This window comes from Bos indicus x Bos taurus, chromosome 3 (assembly GCF_003369695.1).
Source record: "Bos indicus x Bos taurus breed Angus x Brahman F1 hybrid chromosome 3, Bos_hybrid_MaternalHap_v2.0, whole genome shotgun sequence".
NCBI classification, from domain to species: Eukaryota; Metazoa; Chordata; class Mammalia; order Artiodactyla; family Bovidae; genus Bos; species Bos indicus x Bos taurus.
In genome coordinates, this window is record NC_040078.1 from 70,554,155 (window position 1) to 70,573,776 (window position 19,622).

The 19,622-nt window shown below is 38.1% G+C and overlaps 1 protein-coding gene across 1 annotated transcript in view; it reads right to left on the reverse strand.

Moving 5' to 3' along the window:
* The window catches only part of LOC113889730 (serine/threonine-protein kinase TNNI3K), a 345,390-nt gene that overhangs the window by 197,466 nt on the left and 128,302 nt on the right, over positions 1–19,622 (reverse strand). Inside the window, exons 14-17 of the mRNA XM_027536876.1 lie at positions 19,254–19,346; positions 19,110–19,167; positions 18,795–18,989; positions 17,964–18,068 (exon numbers count right to left, since the gene is read on the reverse strand). Coding sequence (XP_027392677.1) covers positions 17,964–18,068; positions 18,795–18,989; positions 19,110–19,167; positions 19,254–19,346 — 451 coding nt within the window. The remainder of the gene's footprint in view (positions 1–17,963; positions 18,069–18,794; positions 18,990–19,109; positions 19,168–19,253; positions 19,347–19,622) is intronic.

Consider the following 19,622-nt stretch of genomic DNA (forward strand, 5'->3'; position numbering starts at 1 on the left):
ACTTTCGTATTATTAAATGCTACTGAATTGTTCAATATTAACTAAAAATTACCCTCTCATCTCTGCTATGAATTCTATAAACTACACCTCCCTTGGTAAGGCAATCTTTCAAACACTGCTTTGCTGTTCAGTCAGGGCTGCTCCTGGTTTGAGGGACTGTATGACTATATATCTCTATGTATTAGACTACATGAGTATACAGTATGGGGAATAACCTTAGGTCATCATTTACTAACTCTATCACCTTCATAATTCACTTACTCTCTTTAAGCATTTCTGTAACATATTTTTAAAAAAGCTATCATATAGAATTATGAATATTTAATAAGCTAATATCTAGAAACACTGAGCTCAGTGCCTGGCACAAAGAAACATTAATATATGATATTCTCATATACCTTTAAAGTGGAAGTAAAAGTGAAGTTGCTCAGTCCTGTCCGACTCTTTGCGACCCTATGGACTGTAGCCTACCAGTCTCCTCAGTCTATGGAGTTTCCAGGCAAGAATACTGTAGCGGGTTGCCATTTCCTTCTCCAGGGGATCTTCCCAATCTAGGGATTGAACCAGGGTCTCCCGCATTGCAGGCAGACGCTCTACCATCTGAGCCACCAGGGAATACAAGTATACCTTTAAATGTTATTAATTAATTCATGCAATTGATAAATATGATTTGAATTTTTATTAGGACCCAGTCACTGTGCTAGGATGGTAAAGAATCTACCTACAATGTGGGAGACCTGGGTTCGATTCCTGGGTTGGGAAGATGCTCTGGAGGAGGGCATGGCACTCTAGTAATCTTGCCTGAAGAATCCCCTTGGACAGAGAAGCCTGGCGGGCTTACAGTCCATAGGGTAGCAAAGAGTTGGACATGACTGAGTGATTAAGCACAGCACTGCACTGTGCGAAGCATTTGGGAATAAAATGGTATAAAATCCACAGCCCCTGTCCTGAGTGTATAGCAGGAAAGGTATTGAAATACATGAGAAATTTTAAGAGTGCTATCCTGAGATAAGTTGGATGTGCTGGGGGAACACCTAGGAGTGCATCTTGGAAGGAGGAGCAGGAATTAGACAGGAGAAAGGTGTTATTGAAGGAGGTGAGAGAAGGGGCACTAAGAAGAAGAAAGGAAGGAGGTTTGGGTAGGGGTAGGTATTTTCATCAGCATGTGTTAACTCCTATATTAAGTTCTATATTTAAGAGCATATAGATGCAATTCAATGGACAAAGCCAAAAAAAAAAAAAAAAAAAAGAGAAAACCCCAAACAAAAACAACAACAAAAAAACCCAAAACAAAATAAAATAATAAAAATAAATCCCCAAACTTGTTTTCTCTCTACTACTTACAATTCTGGGGAAGAAGCTTAGTAAAAAGGAACTCTTTAGCCTCATATTTAGGAAGAAAAGAAAAAAAAAATAATTTTTGTCAAACCCAGTAGAGGTTAATAAAAGTTCAATGCTAAAATGTCTGCCCTAAAGGCCAACTATATCTCAATAGGAGGAAACTCAGAATATCTTTCTCATTCTTTGTGTGAAATGGGAAAAAAGAAATTAAAGAAAGAGAAAGAATTAGAGGAAGGCTGTAATCAATTCTTTCCTTTACAAATCCCAGCAATTCAGGAGGCCTGCCAGCGGCTAAATCTTTCTGGGACCACAGACAGGAAAAAGCCTATTAAAATGTGCTCCATTCCCAAAGAAAGGGGTCACTCAAGATCCTCAGACCCTTAACTCTGAATAGATTTAATGAAAGCCAACTGCTATTTTAAGAATTTAGAAGGGGATTTCCCTCCCCAAAGAAAAGAACCAGACATCATCAATGCTCTAACACTGTTTCATCTATGGCACCAGGCATGCTTTTCACTTACTTTCTGTAGGTTGTTAAAGCTGCTAAAAGAGGGTTTAGTGACAGAATACAGTTCTTCACATACAAGGCTTAAAATGTAATTGATACAAAGACCATCCCTCCAGGATTAAAGAGTTCTAATCATTCTGTGAGGCTCATGTGCTCTTTTCTCCACGCTGGTCAAGGTAATAGTAAGCCTTTCAGAAAAGGAGTATGTTGTCTCCCATACCATTTATTAACCACAGCAGCTTTCACCTTCGGTGGGAGGAAGATAATTCAGACTACTCTACAAATAGTAGAGATCCAGCAGTTGGATGCAAAATGAGTCTTCCTTTGAGACGTTCTGGCAACCCAGTACCATATGATTAATAAAAATGTTATACTGATTTTTCTTGTACAGTATTTCTCTGAAGTGCTCCATGTACCTTTGTCCTGACACCCCTATTAACTGCAAAGATATCTCTGTGAACAGGTCGACACAGACATCATTATCTTCATTTGCAAATGAGGAACCTGAGGCAGAAGGAAGTCAAATGACATAACAAGGGTGACACGATGAGAACAGAAATAGAAAGGAGAAAAATGATGGTCTTCTGGGAATCAAGAGGGTGTGATAGGATGAATTTTTTCCTTTTCTTTTACTACTGAAGGAAGAGCAGAGGCAACCTTCTCAATGTTAACTTTGAAAACATTCTCCCCTTCTCCTTAGAGTGAGAAGGACAGTGTCTTAGCTGGGTGGCTGGGTGAGCTCACTGGGTGCAAGGAAGGGAAGATGCCTACCTACCTAGACGCCCCACCCCATACATCCTCTGCAAAATCAGGGTTTTTCCTACTTGACCTTTTCACCTGCATGAACTCTGGGATGTGCCTTCCCCGTCTCTGACATTGTGCTCCCAAGAAGTGATTGTTGAATGACTGAATGGCAGGTGTTTAAACTGTATGTTTTTGTTTTTTTTTAACATTATTTAATATCATTTTATTTTATTATGTTTAATTAAAATAGCAAATGTTCTTCTTGAAAAGTGAAAATTACCCATTCCCAATAACATGTTCCACAGACTAAAGGTCACATATTCAGTTATCCTAACTGCCCATTTTTTTAGAAAATATAGTTTACAACAGTCAGTTACAATATAAATTATGATAATGATATACACATTTTTCATATGTTTAAGTTGTGTGAATGAGCCCTAGGAAGAAAAATCACTGAGAAGGGTGTCGGATAATCAAATAACCCTGTCAACCCTTAGCTATGTTTTTATCCAAATTCTGTTCTACATCTGCATCAACCCATGTGACAGACTGAATCCCTGCTGCAAGTTTGAACCATGAAGGGATAGAGAGGTCTCAATGAAGGAAGTAATATGGGATGAGACTTCCCTGGCCCTGTCTTTATATATATAAATAGTTGTTATTTAGTAGCTAAGTCATGTCCAACTCCTTTGCAACTCCATGTACTGTAGCCTGCTAAGCTCCTCTGTCCATGGATTTCCCAGGCAAGAATACTGGATTGGGTTGCCATTTTCTTCTCCATACATAAAGAGATCTACAGTCAAACAATCCAGTTAGCTCTTACATCTTTATGACAAGAAGAAAAAAGGCATCTGAGATATCATTAACAAAATTTGTGGCACTATAATAAAAAAGGGAGCCTGGTCTTTAGAAACATTTAATTAAGTAAAGAAATTTGGGCATTCAAGAATATTAAGTAGTGAAAATATTCCTTCAGAAAAAATAAATAAGAAAAATAATGACAATAATATCTAATGTGTTTTCTCATTAAAACCAGTAAGATAGGTATTATTATTGCCATCCTGCAAACTGGAAAACTGTTATTTAAACAAATTGCAGAAGGACACGGGTAAGATGTAACAAAGTTGGTACTTGAACCTGCACAGGATGGTTTTGTGGCCTGAAATCTCAATTACTCCATCCTATAGCCTTCTAATAGGGTGGTAACTCACAGCAATACAGATTGCCAGAACTGTCCATGCTGCAAGCTCAAAAGAAGACTAATATTACTGGAAAAGTTACTTTCTCACAAGGCTGACAAGGAGGATTTTGAGATAGAAAATATTAAACAAGGCAAGAACATTTATGATTTTCTGCATCTCTTTTTTCTAGATCAAATTCAAGGTAGAGCTATTGGAAATTCAATCAATAGAAAAATAAATATCCACCTATTTTGTTCCTCATTTGTTAGCTAGAAATTCTGGTTGTGGGCCCTGAATCAGGTTGGTCTCTATTAAACTCCAGGATCTTAAGAACACAACCTCATAAATGAATCCCAGCAAACAAAGGTTGAAAATGATGAACTGAGAAATAGATAACCACAAGGCGGCATTAATATTATTGAAAGGTTAGCTGCTTAGGAAATCGACAAGGTGCCAAGAGGAGCCCTCACAGTGCCTCCCAAGAAATGAGAGCAGAGAAGAAAGGAGACCGACTAGAGAAAAAGCCTTTGTTGACATTTTCAAAGGCTAACTTTATACAGGCCGTATCCCCGAAGAATGGAAAATGGCAATGTGAGGAAACAGCAACACTAGAAAATTGCAGGCCAGTAAGTTCACGGCCTGGAACAGGCAAGCACTGGAAAGATTTTGTCAGGTCAGGAGGGGTACTGCTTTTCCTCCAAGCTCCAGACTAGGTGAGAGAAGGTAGCCCTGCCCCAGGCTCTCCTGCTTTGGGAATTCCCAAGGTATGGCTGTGTATTGAGCAAAGAAGCAGTGGACTGAACCAGCTCACCACAAGAAGCACTGATGTAAGAAAGCCTGAGGCCAGGTTTCATTGTGGGGCAGTAGTATTTTTATGTCAAACCAAAAGTGAATTTTGGAATGACAGAATTTCTGTGTTTGGCCAAACCATGACCTTTTACGTTCTCTTTACACATACATTATTTTGGGTGCACACATAATCTTGTGTATTGTGTCACATGGTGTAGGGTGGCTTAGATTCTACCTCTGTGATGTGAGATTCAGGGTTGTGTCTAATTGGGAGGACCAAGGCAAAGATTCTGATGGAAGTTACAGTGAAAGATGGCAGCTTCCACTAGGTTTGTGTTAGCAATATGATAGTGTGGGCAAAAGGAACAGAGCTTTCCTCTGATTTAAATATACCTGCTTTAATTTAAAGGAAGTATGTTCCTAAGGGAATTTACTTAATGGGGTGTTAAGTACGAACACTATTTTTAGAATTAGTAGATGCAGCCAAAAATTAAATGAGAGGTTGTAATGGAGGCAGCTGAGAGAGGAAGGACATTTTAACTGGGCCTCTGAGGAAACTTTCTATTTCCACTGGAGTACAGAGAAAGGACAACTCAGGGCTAAGGGATATTATAGGACAGAGTAGGGGAGGGGGGAACTGCTAATTTGGTTCAGGATGAGGAACCAAAATGAAATGTGCTGAGAATGTTTGGGACATTGAGGACGCTTTGGGAACTGTGAGAATCAGGTAAGAGGGCAGGGCTAGATCAACTATCAGAAAAGAGGAGGGTGCACTGGGCGATGAATTCTATTGAAACAACAGGTAGAGAGTCAGAGGGAACTGTCTGCTTCTTCTGGAGGTTCATGGAGCTGAGGACAGACGGACTGACTTTAAACATGTCAGAAATAGGAATGGAAAATGTGACTGAATATCAACCCCTGAGTGAAGCTCTGACATAGGATCAATTTGTAGAATTAAATGTTTGAAGAACCCTTTCATATGGATATGGTATAATAACTTTCTTTGTATACCATGATCAGAGCCTGTGTTTAATTTTCACTTTCAGAGAAAAATGTGTGTGTGTTTTCATTGACACAGAGCGAATGGAATTGTGAGATGTTTTTGAATTTATATAGCCTATTTCATGCTGTTATATCTTGCTACAGTACATGTTGTTACTCTTGAACCATGTTTTGGTTCAGGGACAAGCTCCACCATTCCCAAAGCTATTCTTATATTTTCAATGTAACAAAGTGAATGAAAATTATTTTTAGATTAATTTATATATAATATGCTTTACTGAGTAGCTTTCACTACATTTCCCAGTTAGTGGTATTAGTGTATACATTGTGAAAACATGTTTATAGACTAAAAATATTTAGTATGCAGTTAACATTATGTTTGTGCAACTAGTCCATGCCAATCTAGACCACCTTTCTACCCAAACCCTAGTACCTGTTATCACTAGTGCAAAGAAGGTGAATGTAATCCAGACCACTGGCTGTCTACCAAAGCTCATTTCCTCTTCTGGGCAGACAGCTAGACTACATTCCTAAGAACTCCTGGCAGTCAAGCATGACTATTTGATTGAGCTGTGGCCAATAACATGTGACTGAAAGTGATATATGCCACGCTAATGCCTGGTCTGTAAAACATTTCATGCACATCTCACATATTCTTGTTCCATTGATGCTCACTTGAATGGAGCTGAAAATGAAGTAGACCGCAGACACCACGTGTTGAAAATGGGTCCTGAACAACTACATGGATGAGGGACAACCCCAATAACCTATTCATTCACACAATCATGATACAAACTTCTATTGTTTTGAACCATTATGCATTTTGAGGTTTATTATTGCAGTAGAGAACCTACCCAATGTAGATAACCTATTCAAACAAATCCAATGTTCATCTTGGAAAGCTGTATAGTTTAGAATTTTTCCTCATTACTTAGAGTAGTAATGAAATTGAAACAGATCTGTATCTGATTACTTAATTGATAGATGAATAGATAAAGAAGTTGTGGTACATATATGCAATGGAATATTATCGACGATAAAAAGAAACAAATTTGCATCAGTTGTAGTGAGCTGGATGAACCTGGAGCCTATTAAACAGAGTAAAGTCAGAAAGAGAAAAACAAATATTATATATTAACACATATATATGGAATCTATAAGAATGGTACTGATGAACCTATTTGCAGGGCAGGAATAGAGATGCAGGTGTAGAAACAGACTTGAGGACACAGTGTGGGGAGGAGAGGATAAGACGAATTGAGAGAGTAGGACTCATATATGCACACTGCTGCTGCTACTGCTGCTAAGTCACTTCAGTCATGTCCGACTCTGTGCGACCCCACAGACAGCAGCCCACCAGGCTCCCCCGTCCCTGGGATTCTCCAGGCAAAAACACTGGAGCGGGTTGCCATTTCCTTCTCCAATGCACGAACGTGAAAAGTCAAAGTGAAGTCGCCCAGTCGTGTCTGACTCTTCGTGACCCCATGGACTGCAGCCTACCAGGCTCCTCTGTCCGTGGGATTTTCCAGGCAAGAGTACTGGAGTGGGGTGCCATTGCCTTCTCCGTCTCTGCACACTACCATGTGTAAAATAAATATCTAATGGGAAGCAGCTGTAGAGCATATGGAGCTCAGCTTGGTGCTCTGTGATGGCCTAGAGGGCTGGGATGGGGTAGAGGTGAGAGGAAGGCTCAAAGGGGAGAGGATATATTTATACTTCTGGCTGATTCACATTGTTGTATAGGGGAAACCAGCACAACATTGTAAAGGAATTATCCTCTAATTAGAAAAAAAAAAAAAAAAACCACTTTGGAAAATCTTATGTCACCTTACAAATTTGGATATAGACATTTTACAACTATAGGCACCCCTTAAGCCCTTAGGCCCTAAGCCCTAAGCTCCAAGGCACCCCTTGCATGTAATGAATTAATTTTCCCTCTATAAATCCCAACTGGTGATAGATATGTCTCATCCTTAAACTGAGAAAAATATCTCTCAAATTATTTTCCTCAGGACTTAATTTCCTCAAAACTGCAGATGATAAAGAATGGAAGCATCACAAAAACATAAAAATGTGCATGCTTATTTGTGCACTGATATATAATATTAACATACATATTTATGCAAATCTTTATGTATGTGTATATTAATTTATTATATGCAGGTCTGTATCCTTCCAGGGTTTTTATTGAATACCTATATGAACTGTGTACATTGCAATTGTCCAAAATTGAAACTCTTACTTCTTTTTGGCTACTGGTGAAGATTCTACACTCCTGGGAACTTTCAACTATTAACTACGGATTAGAAATTAGATGCTCTAGAATGCATTAGTATACACAGCACAATTCCCATGATTAACTGATGGATCTTGGAACTTACTCTGTAGCAAAGGCATCATAAGCATGTGGATCTGTCTTTTGTATTAGTTGTTGAATGAGTGAATGAATGAATGATTATACTGTATTTGGGGCAATGATTCACAAACTCTTTAGAATTACATTGTGACTTGATTCCCCAATATTCCTATTCCACCCTGGCAGTGGAGAAGGATGAAATTGTATAGCAAATGGTTAAGAGGAGTAACTGGTATTAGACTAGAAGGTAATTCTCATTGCTGCCTCATGTTTGAATTGCTTGTAGTGGTCTCTGAAAATATGACACTTGGGCATAGACCCTGAGATTCTGATTGAAGCAGTATCAGAGTTTCCTTGAACTTTTCCTACAAATTCTAGTGTTAGTCACTCAGTCATGTCCAACTCTTTGCAACTCATAGATTGTACCCCATCCAACTCTTTTTTCCATGAAATTCTCCAGGCACGAATACTGGAGTGGGTTGGCATTCCCTTCTCCAGGGGATCTTTCCTACCCAGGGATAGATCCCAGGTCTCTAGCATAGAAGAAAGATTCTTTACTGTCTGAGCTGCCAGGAAATATGCAGCCAAATTTTAGAACCACTCCAACTAGAACAACATTTTCTCTGTTTGCTTGATTATAAGAATTATATGGTAATCTTTTTAAAAGTATCAGTTCTCCGACCAATTTAGGATATTCTCAATCTGTGCCTTCAGAAGGGGTTTCTGAATTTGTTATCTAAATGAGGGCCTGTAGATGATACTTATGACAGGGAAGTGCTGGGAAATAATACTTAGGCTCTAAGCTCTGCTGGAAAAGGGCTGTTGGTCTTTCATTCTAAGCCATTCTTCCAGGCATTGCATAGACTCTAGTTCATATCAATCATTCAAAATGGATATTAATTAATTAATTACCTTAATTTTTAAGTCCAAGTAAATGAAAAACTTTTTGACAGAATTAAAAATGCCACTTGTGACTGGTTTTTTACTAGAGATTTACACAAGTAGAATTGTGAAAAATGTCATGAGTTTCAAGGGTTCTCTTTTAAGACTTACTATAAATATTGAAGTGTAATCAACTAATTGGCCTACATTCAAGTATTCAGAATTCTCTGCAAGATGGTACCTGCCAGTGAACACTAAATTCTATTCGTATAACCACTTATTAGAAAAGTCACAAGTGAAAGGACTAGCTAAGAGTGAACTCTATTATTCAGGTTAATCAAGGAATACAATTGTAACTAATAGGTAATTAGAAAAACAATAATTCGTTAATGTGTACTTAATTACTGTTTTTTTTTAATGCATGGTTTTTATATTTTGTATTCAACAGAAAGACAAATGCATATGTCAACTTAAAATAATTATTAAAAATTATAGTCAATATTTTCTTAATACTTTCTGAAATCTTCACTAATTTAGTTAAATCCATTTTCAAAATTAAAATTCTTTTACTAGTGCCTGTCATTTGCCATCAGCAAGTTTGCTGTTTTTAAATCATCTCCAATTATTTTTCTTTGTAGTCACTCAAATAAGCTGACACTCAAAAATGTCCTCACATCTAGACCTAAAGCCCCAATTAATTAGTTGTGTTATATAAGAATACATATTCATATAAGTGAGAATACTGAGGAGTGTCTTTCCATTCTCGTAAAGGAACATGTAAGGGATGAATTGCAGTAACAACTGATGTCTGTATTGTGCTTCGCAGTTTACAGAGCTTCCCAGGTAGTGCTAGTGGTGATACAAGAGGCTTTCATTTATATCTCTCTTTGGAGCGTCATGGCCACTCTGTTGGAAATGTCACTATTTTGTTGGTTACAGTGTTGTTATACTATATACAAACTCCGGGAATTGGTGATGCACAGAGAAGCCTGATGTGTCGGACACGACTGAGCAACTAAATTGAACTGATACTATATAATTATATAGGGGAAAGACCATTTATTTGATGTTTGCAGTGATGTTTGGTTTCAACATAACATATTTGGAAAATGTACTTTTCCAAGAAAACATAGCTGCTGGTATAAAGTAAAAACATTAAAATGTGTAGCTGTAAACCATATTTTTCAAGCTCCAGTGCCACAAAGTGAATATATAAATTGGACCAGATATAAAATGGTAAGTTGGTAGGTGGTGGGATCCATGATAAATTGAAAAGTACATTCCTGTCTAGAGCTACACATTTAAAAATATTTAAACACTGCAGATGGTGACTGCAGCCATGAAATCAGAAGATGGTTGCTTCTTAGCAGGAAATCTATGACAAACCCAGACAGTGTGTTGAAGAGTAGAGACATCACTCTGCCAACGAATGTCTGAATAGTCAAGGCTATGGTCTTCCCAGTGGTCATGTATGGTCGTGAGAGCTGGACCATAAGGAAGGCAGAACACCAAAGAATTGATGCCTTTGAACTGTGGTGCTGGAGAAGACTTCTGAGAGTCCCTTGGACAGCAAGGAGATCTAGCCAGTCAATCTTAAGGGAAATCAGCCCTGAATGCTCATTGGAAGTGAGAGAGTCATTTCCTAGGCAAGCTGATAAGAAGTCTAGGGGTTCCTAAGGAGAGAGGGGTCTGGAATTCTGAAGGAGGAAGAAAGGACAAACTTTTTTGTCCCTCTACATTCCTTAGGATTATATAACAATAATGTATCCTGCTTGAAGACAGTCTCTGGAAAAAACCTTCTGGCTAATCCTGTTATTGTAAGGTGTAAATTATGGGAGTAGGTCTAGTGAGGTCTTTACAACCTCCAGACATTCTTTTGATTCACTGTAATAACTAGAGAGTTATGGCTCTCTAACTGGTTATTAACTAATAACTAATTATTTAACTCCATGGCTAACACTAGCAAGGGGGTACTCTTTCTGCCCCCTTCTGATGCCTATGTAAGAAGCTTTCTCTATCTCCTTCATACTTTAATAAAACTTTATTATACAAAAGCTCTGAGTGATCAAGCCTCGTCTCTGGCCCCGCATTGAATTCTTCTCCTCCGGAGGCCAAGAATCCTGGTATCTTTGCGTGGTGCAGCAACAGCCTTTCAGAAGGACTGAGGCTGAAGCTGAAGCTCCAGCATTTTGGCCACCTGATGGGAAGAGCTGATTCACTGGAAAAATCCCTGATGCTTGGAAAGATTGAAGGCAGAAGGAGAAGAGGGTGTCAAAGGATGAGGTGGCTGGATGGCACCACCAATGCAATGGACATGAACTTGGGCAAACTCTGGGAGATGGTGAGAGATAGGGAGGCCTTGGTGTGCTGCAGTCCATGGGGTCACAAAGAGTCAGACACAACTGGGTGACTGAACAACAACAGTGAACACTATGGGACAAAGAAAACATCCGTGTGCCTCATATGCAACCTCTGCTCCATACTTGCAGAACATAGGGTATAGAAGAAGAAATAAAGCAGAAATAAAGAAGCACAAGGAAATGATAGGAGAAGTGATTTGGGTCACAGGAATTTAGCCTACAGGACTGAGGTACAAAGAGCAAGGTTGATAAATACGGCTGATGCTCATCCAATATCACCAGCTTCTTTCTATCTCTCTGTACTGACTTTGGTTTTGTTGTTGTTGTTGGGACAGCACAATATGTCTATAAGGATGTGGCTCTGGGCATAATACCTTTTGTATAGAACAGTCTTATGGACTCTGTGGGTGAGGGAGAGGGTGGGAAGATTTGGGAGAATGACATTGTAACATGTAAAATATCATGTAAGAAACGAGTTGCCAGTCCAGCTTCGATGCACGATACTGGATGCTTGGGGCTGGTGCACTGGGACGACCCAGAGGGATGGTATGGGGAGGGAGGAGGGAGGAGGGTTCAGGATGGGGAACACATGTATACCTGTGGTGGATTCACTTTGATGTTTGGCAAAACTAATACAATTATGTAAAGTTTAAAAATAAAATAAAATTTAAAAATCAAAAAAAAAAAAAAATAAAAAATCAAAAAAAAAAAAAAAAAAAAAAAAAAAAAAAAATACCTTTTGTCAATTTCCTTACAGCAAAATGACATAATAATAATTATAGAATTGCTAAGAAATTAAATGAAACTATACATGACAAAGGTGTGGCAGAGCTTTTTCACATTGTATATACTAAATAAATTATTATAATCACTGGGAAGAACTACCTCCTTAAGCACTCCTTGAATTTCTAACATATACTGAAAATCGAAAATAACATTCAGATTTATATGGTAAGAAACTTACAAGGGAAAAGGCAAAGTTTTTTCTTTCACTCAAATAAATCAATAACCATGAAACCAAAGAAACAAGTTTCCCCTCTGTGTGGGTTGATCTGTAACCAAAAACGTCTTCTTTCCTTTAGAACTATAAAAGGTACTGGGCAAGTTATTTGGACTCTATCTACAAGTAGTCATACTTGTACCAACTAGATCACTGCTTTCTGAAATGATGTTCATAGAAATGCCTCAGGAATTTGGTTCCGTTAAAAATGCATTGACTGAACAGCATTGTGTGAGACGCTATGCTCAGTTTTGTAAATCTGAGATGAAGAGAGCAGGATTGCTGATCCTGAAGCCCTGACCTGCCCAGAATAGAGAAGAGAAACATGGAAGAAGGTTATTTCATACAAATGCAATGCCTGAGTTTTTCACTCTGTTTTATATATTTTTCCTTCCACCTATTTCAGTGGGAGGGGATTTGTAAGCATTGTGCAAATGCAAGGATCAGTATGTTTTGAAAAGATTGAGGGAAGACACATGTCTAGCCTTCAAAGTCTAGTTTTAGCTCTATATCCTCCAGGAAATTTTCCATTCTACTGTGATTTTTAATTTACTAAAAATCCTTTGAAAATGGCTGATTAATCATTCCCCATTAAATGGCAATTAATTTGCTTCCTGAGCATATGTTTTATGTACCTAACCAGATTGTAGTAAGCCCTCTGAGGAGAGGACTGTTTTGGGCAGTATGCATGCTACATAATCCTGAAAAGCTGAATGTTTTATTGTCACTAGACTAAGAACTGGACTAGACAGATGGACCTTTGTTGGCATTGCAGAGACATTACTTTGCTGACAAAGGTCCATCTAGTCAAAGCTATGGTTTTTCCAATAGTCATGTATGAATGCGACAGTTGGACTATAAAGAAAGCTGAGCACCGAAGAATGGATGCTTTTGAACTGTGGTGTTGGAGAAGACTCTTGAGAGTCCTTTGGACTGCAAGGAGGTCAAACGAGTTAATCCTAAAGGAAATGATTCCTGAATATTCATTGGAAGGACTGATGCTGAAGTTGAAACTCCAATACTTTGACCACCTGATGCGAAGAACTGACTCACTGGAAAAGACTCTGATGCTGGGAAAGATTGAACGCAGGAGGAGAAGGGGACGACAGAGGATGAGATGTTTGGATGGTATCACTGACTTGATGGACATGAGTTTGAGCAAGTTCCATGAGTTACGATGGACAGGGAAGCCTGACGTGCTGTGGTTCATGGGGTCGCAAAGAGTTGGACATGACTGAGCAACTGAATTGAACTCAGACTAAGGAGCAGTAGAAAAGAATGTCCATAAATAAAAAATATAATAATTTGGTACTCTATTTATATTGAAAGCTCCTATGAGCTTTCATAAGACTTTTTGGTACAATTTAAGTACTTAGGTTAGAGACAGAAGAAATGGTAAATATAAACTTCTGTTATATAATAAATGTTCTATTGAAACTTTTAACCAACAACATTTATATTTTTGGTCCTGCTTTATTACCTGGTGGTAACAATTTACACTTACTCTCAGGGCACCAGAACACACATTCAACTGCCCCATAAATGAAGAGTTGCGGCCAGAGAAAACTCAGTGATCTCTCATTTGTTTTAATGACACATGGCAAAGGTGATTGGGATGAACAATAATATGCCTAAAACACAAATCACCAGTTTGAATTTGATAATTTATCAACTAAATCTAAATTTCCTAACTATTGCTACTGAAACCCATAGAAAAAATATGCTTATTAACATAAATATTTTTGAAAGAGACGTAAAGAAAATAATGGGCTTCCCTGGGGCTTCAGATGGTAAAGAATCTGCCTGCATGTGGGAGACTCAGGTTTGATCCTTGGGTTGGGGAGATCCCCTGGAGAAGGAAATGGCAACCCACTTCAGTATTCTTGCCTGGAGAATTCTATGGACAGAGGAACCTTGCAGGCTACAGTCCATAGAGTCACAAAGAGCTGGACACAACTGAGCTACTAACACACAAAGAAAATAATAACAGGAAAGAAATTAATTTTATTTGAAAACTAGTAAGTAATTATAAATAGATTGAGTCCTATATATGTTTACTTCCAATATCTAAGATTCAGCTGCTGCTCATATCTAATTTTATCGCTCCTATATTTCATATCTGTCTCTTCCTTTCATTTCCTCTGCCATTAGTGAAATTCTGCTTTTCATTACTTATCTAGATCACTGCAACAACTGCTTCACCAGTTTCTTGACTTTCTGCTCAAGCTGATCTTTTATAAAGATGCTGAATTAATCTTTCCATAATACAGTCCCAAATTTCTGACTCCTTGCTCAAATATTCTCAGTGCCTCCTTCTTGCTTTTAGAGCAAAGTCTAAACTGCTTTACTCTAGCATTTAATAATTTCTGGCTCTTGTTTCAATTTATTTTTCTCTCCCAACAGTCCTCTTCATACATTACATACACTAAATACATTTATACATTTCATCCACTGAAGTGAAACTATTTAGTACTCCTATAACATGCCTTTAACTTTCTAACATCTATTTTTTTCACATCTTCCTTAAGCCTGGGATGCTCTTCCAAACTCTATCCATCCTTTAGGGTCAAGCTCGAATGTCACCTCTTCCATAAAGTTGTTTCTAAATTCTTCAGAAATAATCTTTATTCTTCTTTCTGAAATATTACAGAAAATATTTCACTATATCCTTAAAATAACTTATTGGTTTATACCTAAGTATACTGAGTAATGGAGTCTATGGCAGTTTTACCTGGCTCTGTTGTGCCAAGTATAAAGGCTTCGAACATGGTAGATACCTAAGTAGATCTTGAACAAATGACTGGCATAATTAATGAATATTTAGTAGTTTCAGAACTGTGGACTTTGTATAACGGGTCATCAGTTCAGTTCAGTTCAGTCACTCAGTCGTGTCCAACTCTGTGACCCCATGAATCGCAGCATGCCAGGCCTCCCTGTCCATCACCAACTCCCGGAGTTGACTCAGACTCACGTCCACTGAGTCAGTGATGCCATCCAGCCGTCTGATCCTCTGTCGTCCCCTTCTCCTCCTGCCACCAATCTCTCCCAGCATCATAGTCTTTTCCAATGAGTCAACTCTTCCCATGAGGTAGCCAAAGTACTGGAGTTTCAGCTTTAGCATCATTCCTTCCAAAGAAATCCCAGGGCTGATCTCCTTCAGAATGGACTAGTTGGATCTCCTTGCAGTCCAAGGGACTCTCAAGAGTCTTCTCCAATAGCACAGTTCAAAAGCATCAATTCTTCAGGGCTCAGCCTTCTTCACAGTCCAACTCTCACATCCATATGTGACCACAGGAAAAACCATAGCCTTGACTAGATGGACCTTTGTTGGCAAAGTAATGTCTCTGCTTTTTAATATGCTATCTAGGTTGGGCATAACTCTCCTTCCAAGGAGTAAGCATCTTTTAATTTCATGGCTGCAATCACCATCTGCAATGATTTTGGAGCCCAAAAAAACAAAGTCTGACACTGTTTCCACTGTTTTCCCATCTATTTCCCGTGAAGTGATGGGACTGGATGCCATGATCTTCGTTTTCTGACTGTTGAGCTTTAAGCCAACTTTTTCACTCTCCTCTTTTACTCTCATCAAGAGGCTTTTTAGTTCCTCTTCACTTTCTGCCATAAGGATGGTGTCATCTGCATATCTGAGGTGAGTGATATTTATCCTGGCAATCTTGATTCCAGCTTGTGTTTCTTCCAGTCCAGCGTTTCTCATGATGTACTCTGCATATAAGTTAAATAAACAGGGTGATAATATATAGCCTTGACGTACTCCTTTTCCTATTTGGAACCAATCTGTTGTTTCCTGTCCAGTTCTAACTGTTGCTTCCTGACCTGCATATAGGTTTCTTAAGAGGCAGGTCAGGTGGTCTGGTATTCCCTTCTCTTTCAGAATTTGCCATAGTTTATTGTGATCCACACAGTCAAAGGCTTTGGCATAGTCAATAAAGCAGAAATAGATGTTTTTCTGGAACTCTCTTGCTTTTTCCATGATCCAGCAGATGTTGGCAATTTGATCTCTGGTTCCTCTGCCTTTTCTAAAACCAGCTTGAACATCTGGAAGTTCACGGTTCATGTATTGCTGAAGCCTGGCTTGGAGAATTTTGAGCATTACTTTACTAGCATGTGGGATGAGTGCAATTGTGTGGTAGTTTGAGCATTCTTTGGCATTGCCTTTCTTTGGGATTGGAATGAAAACTGACCTTTTCCAGTCCCATGGCCACTGCTGAGTTTTCCAAATTTGTTGGCATATTGAGTGTAGCACTTTCACATCATCATCTTTCAGGATTTGAAATAGCTCAACTGGAATTCTATCACCTCCACTAGCTTTTTTCATAGTGCTGCTTCCTAAGGCCCACTTGACTTTACATTCCAGGATGTCTCGCTCCAGATTAGTGATCACACCATCGTGATTATCTGGGTCATGAAGATCTTTTTTGTACAGTTCTTCTGTGCATTCTTGCCACCTCTTCTTAATATCTTCTGCTTCTGTTAGGTCCATACCATTTCTGTCCTTTATTGAGCCCATCTTTGCATGAAATGTTCCTTTGGTATCTCTGATTTTCTTGAAGAGATCTCTAGTCTTTCCCATTCTGTTGTTTTCCTCTATTTCTTTGCATTGATTGCTGAGGAAGGCTTTCTTATCTCTTCTTGCTATTCTTTGGAACTCTGCATTCAGATGCTTATATCTTTCCTTTTCTCCTTTGCTTTTTGCTTCTCTTCTTTTCACAGCTATTTGTAAGGCCTCCCCAGACAGCCATTTTGCTTTTTTGCATTTCTTTCCCATGGGGATGGTCTTGTTCCCTGTCTCCTGTACAATGTCATGAACCTCATTCCAGAGTTCATCAGGCACTCTATCAGATCTAGGCCCTTAAATCTATTTCTCACTTCCACTGTATAATCATAAGGGATTTGATTTAGGTCATACCTGAATGGTCTAGTGGTTTGGGACCTATTTGAACCTTATTGACAACCATAAAATAAACATATTGATTTTGAATAATTTGACTTCTTTCATAAACTAGTGATTTATCAGATTTTTCCACCTTTTCTCCTTAGCATCTCTGGAATTACAGAGAGATGGCCCAAGGAGCTCCCTCTTTGGCAGTGAGAAATGAACAGTAGAGAAATTAATTCTCTACTGTATACTCGGCCTCCGACTAAAGCTGTTCCATTTTGTGTATCAGCTTCCCTGTAAGACTTTGCTTAGAGAAATCATTCACTAAAATAGACAAACAAACAAACAAACACAAAACCTTGGGATTCCACCACTGAGACACAATAATTCTCTATTTGTTTGAAGTCTCTATTCCATATGAAAACATCTTCATGTGATAGTGAGGGAAATGAGCTGCTGTGTTTTGGCTGAGTTTTTTCTTATAAGAAACATATCAAAATGTTAGCACAATAGTAGTATTTCAAACAATTTTATATCAGGTCCTCCTACAATACCTAACTTTGAATGAGACACGACATTCTATAATGATCATTGATCTCAATCCTTAATCTGACTCTAGTGGCCTGAGAACTAGTTAGCTATTGAATTTTACAGATGTTATCATCTTTCTGGATATTTTTCATAGATTTGAAATACCCCTGAGAAGCAGTTATACAGCTTTATATTTCTGTAAAAGACAATGGTGCAACATTCTATTGCCTAGGCTTATGTTAGCCCATCCCCTCACCCACAGAGTAGAAAATTGTATTCTACAATAAATATAAAGTGTATCTTCACTGAAATCTATCTTAGACTCCTGGTAAGTTACAGAATTTCAGGTTCATTATTTAGGGGGAAAAATACCTGTTTAAGTCACGGTGAATAATTGGCTGTGTCAAGTTGTGAAGGTACTCCATACCTTTGGCAACATCTACTGCAATGATTAATTTTGACTGCAAATCAAGTATCCTAGAATTTAAAAATAAATTTAATGAGGATGAAATGGTCAAATCCAATACTACATCTTTTACAAGAAATCAATAGTGTGTGTAATTTGTTATTCTGTACAATTTCAGCCTTTTTTCTTGATTGAAGGTTAAGCTAAAAACTCAACAAATGCAGAAAAATAGCCTTTTCTACACCTGATAATACTTAACTATAGATCAATTCAGATACCAACCCCTCTTATTTAAACATTCAACTTGATTTTATAACATTTGTAATATTACACTTAATTTCTTTATAATAACATAAAATGGAAATCTAATTACTAAGTAAAAACCACATTCTAATTATCATATGCATAGATCTAGGAAGTTAATTCAAATTAGACTTGTATAAGATTATTTTTTCTTAAAACTTTTAAAAATAAATACTGCAACCCCTAGTAATTATTTTATTCTGAGCTTACACATATCTGCTTTCCTGGTACATCAAATTTAGCCTAATTATTCAGTTACTAATTTAAATTCCTTGAATTTGTTATCTTAAATTGGATTCTTGTTAAGAGAACATAGAAGTCTTTCTATTCATTAAAAAATAATTATTGGGCATAAATTATTAGCCATCTTTAGAATGTCCCATTTCCTAGAACTCAGAGATTTCAGAAAGCAAAGGCTCATCTAAGCAGAAAGCATATGAGGTGTTGTAACTGTAATTCCAATGACATACAAAATGATGAATCAGTGATCATACCTCTTCTGTTCATGAAGGAGGGAGAATAGGGAACCCCCTGATATGTACTGAGTGACGATGGCAAACTGGCTGGGATCATTCAAGCAAGCACCCACAAACTGAATGATACATGGATGATTAAGCCGGCAGAGAATGGACACCTCTCGGCAAAACATATCCACATCTGACTTGGAGCAGTAGGTGTTGGCTCGGTAACTGAAAAACGCAGCAACAGGAGTCTTCAGTCACCAGATGAATCAAAACAAGGGGCTCACCATGCACATACTTCTCAACGTTTACTACTCAGATGCTAACATTTCTCATTTGCTTGCTTACCGTTTTATAGCCACTATTTTATTTCTGCATCGTCCTTTATACACTTTCCCAAAAGAACCTAAAATTGTGTAAGACAAACAAGTAAACACATGTTAACATATGGAGCTCATTAAACTGAAACAGACTAGTATTTTCTTTAGTTACCTGAGCCGATGATCTCATGGAACTCAATTTCTGAGAGCTGAAGATGGAAATGTGAAGGCAAGCCAGCCCTTAAGAGGAGAACATCTGCCTTCTCTGCAAACAGGAATTGTTATTTTATATTTTTTAAAAAATAAACAGCAAACATGTGGATATTTAAACACACATGCACATATATGCTTAACCAAAAATATCTTTCCCTAGTACCATTTAATTTTCTAACTGTAACTGACTATTTGGACATACAAAACCTTATCATAAATGATCCCTATCCCCGTGCATTAAAAACATGTTAGCTCTGTGCCTTTGCTACCTGACCTTTGTTATCAGGGCTGAGAGTTTATACCTGATTTGGTCAACCACTACTTGTCT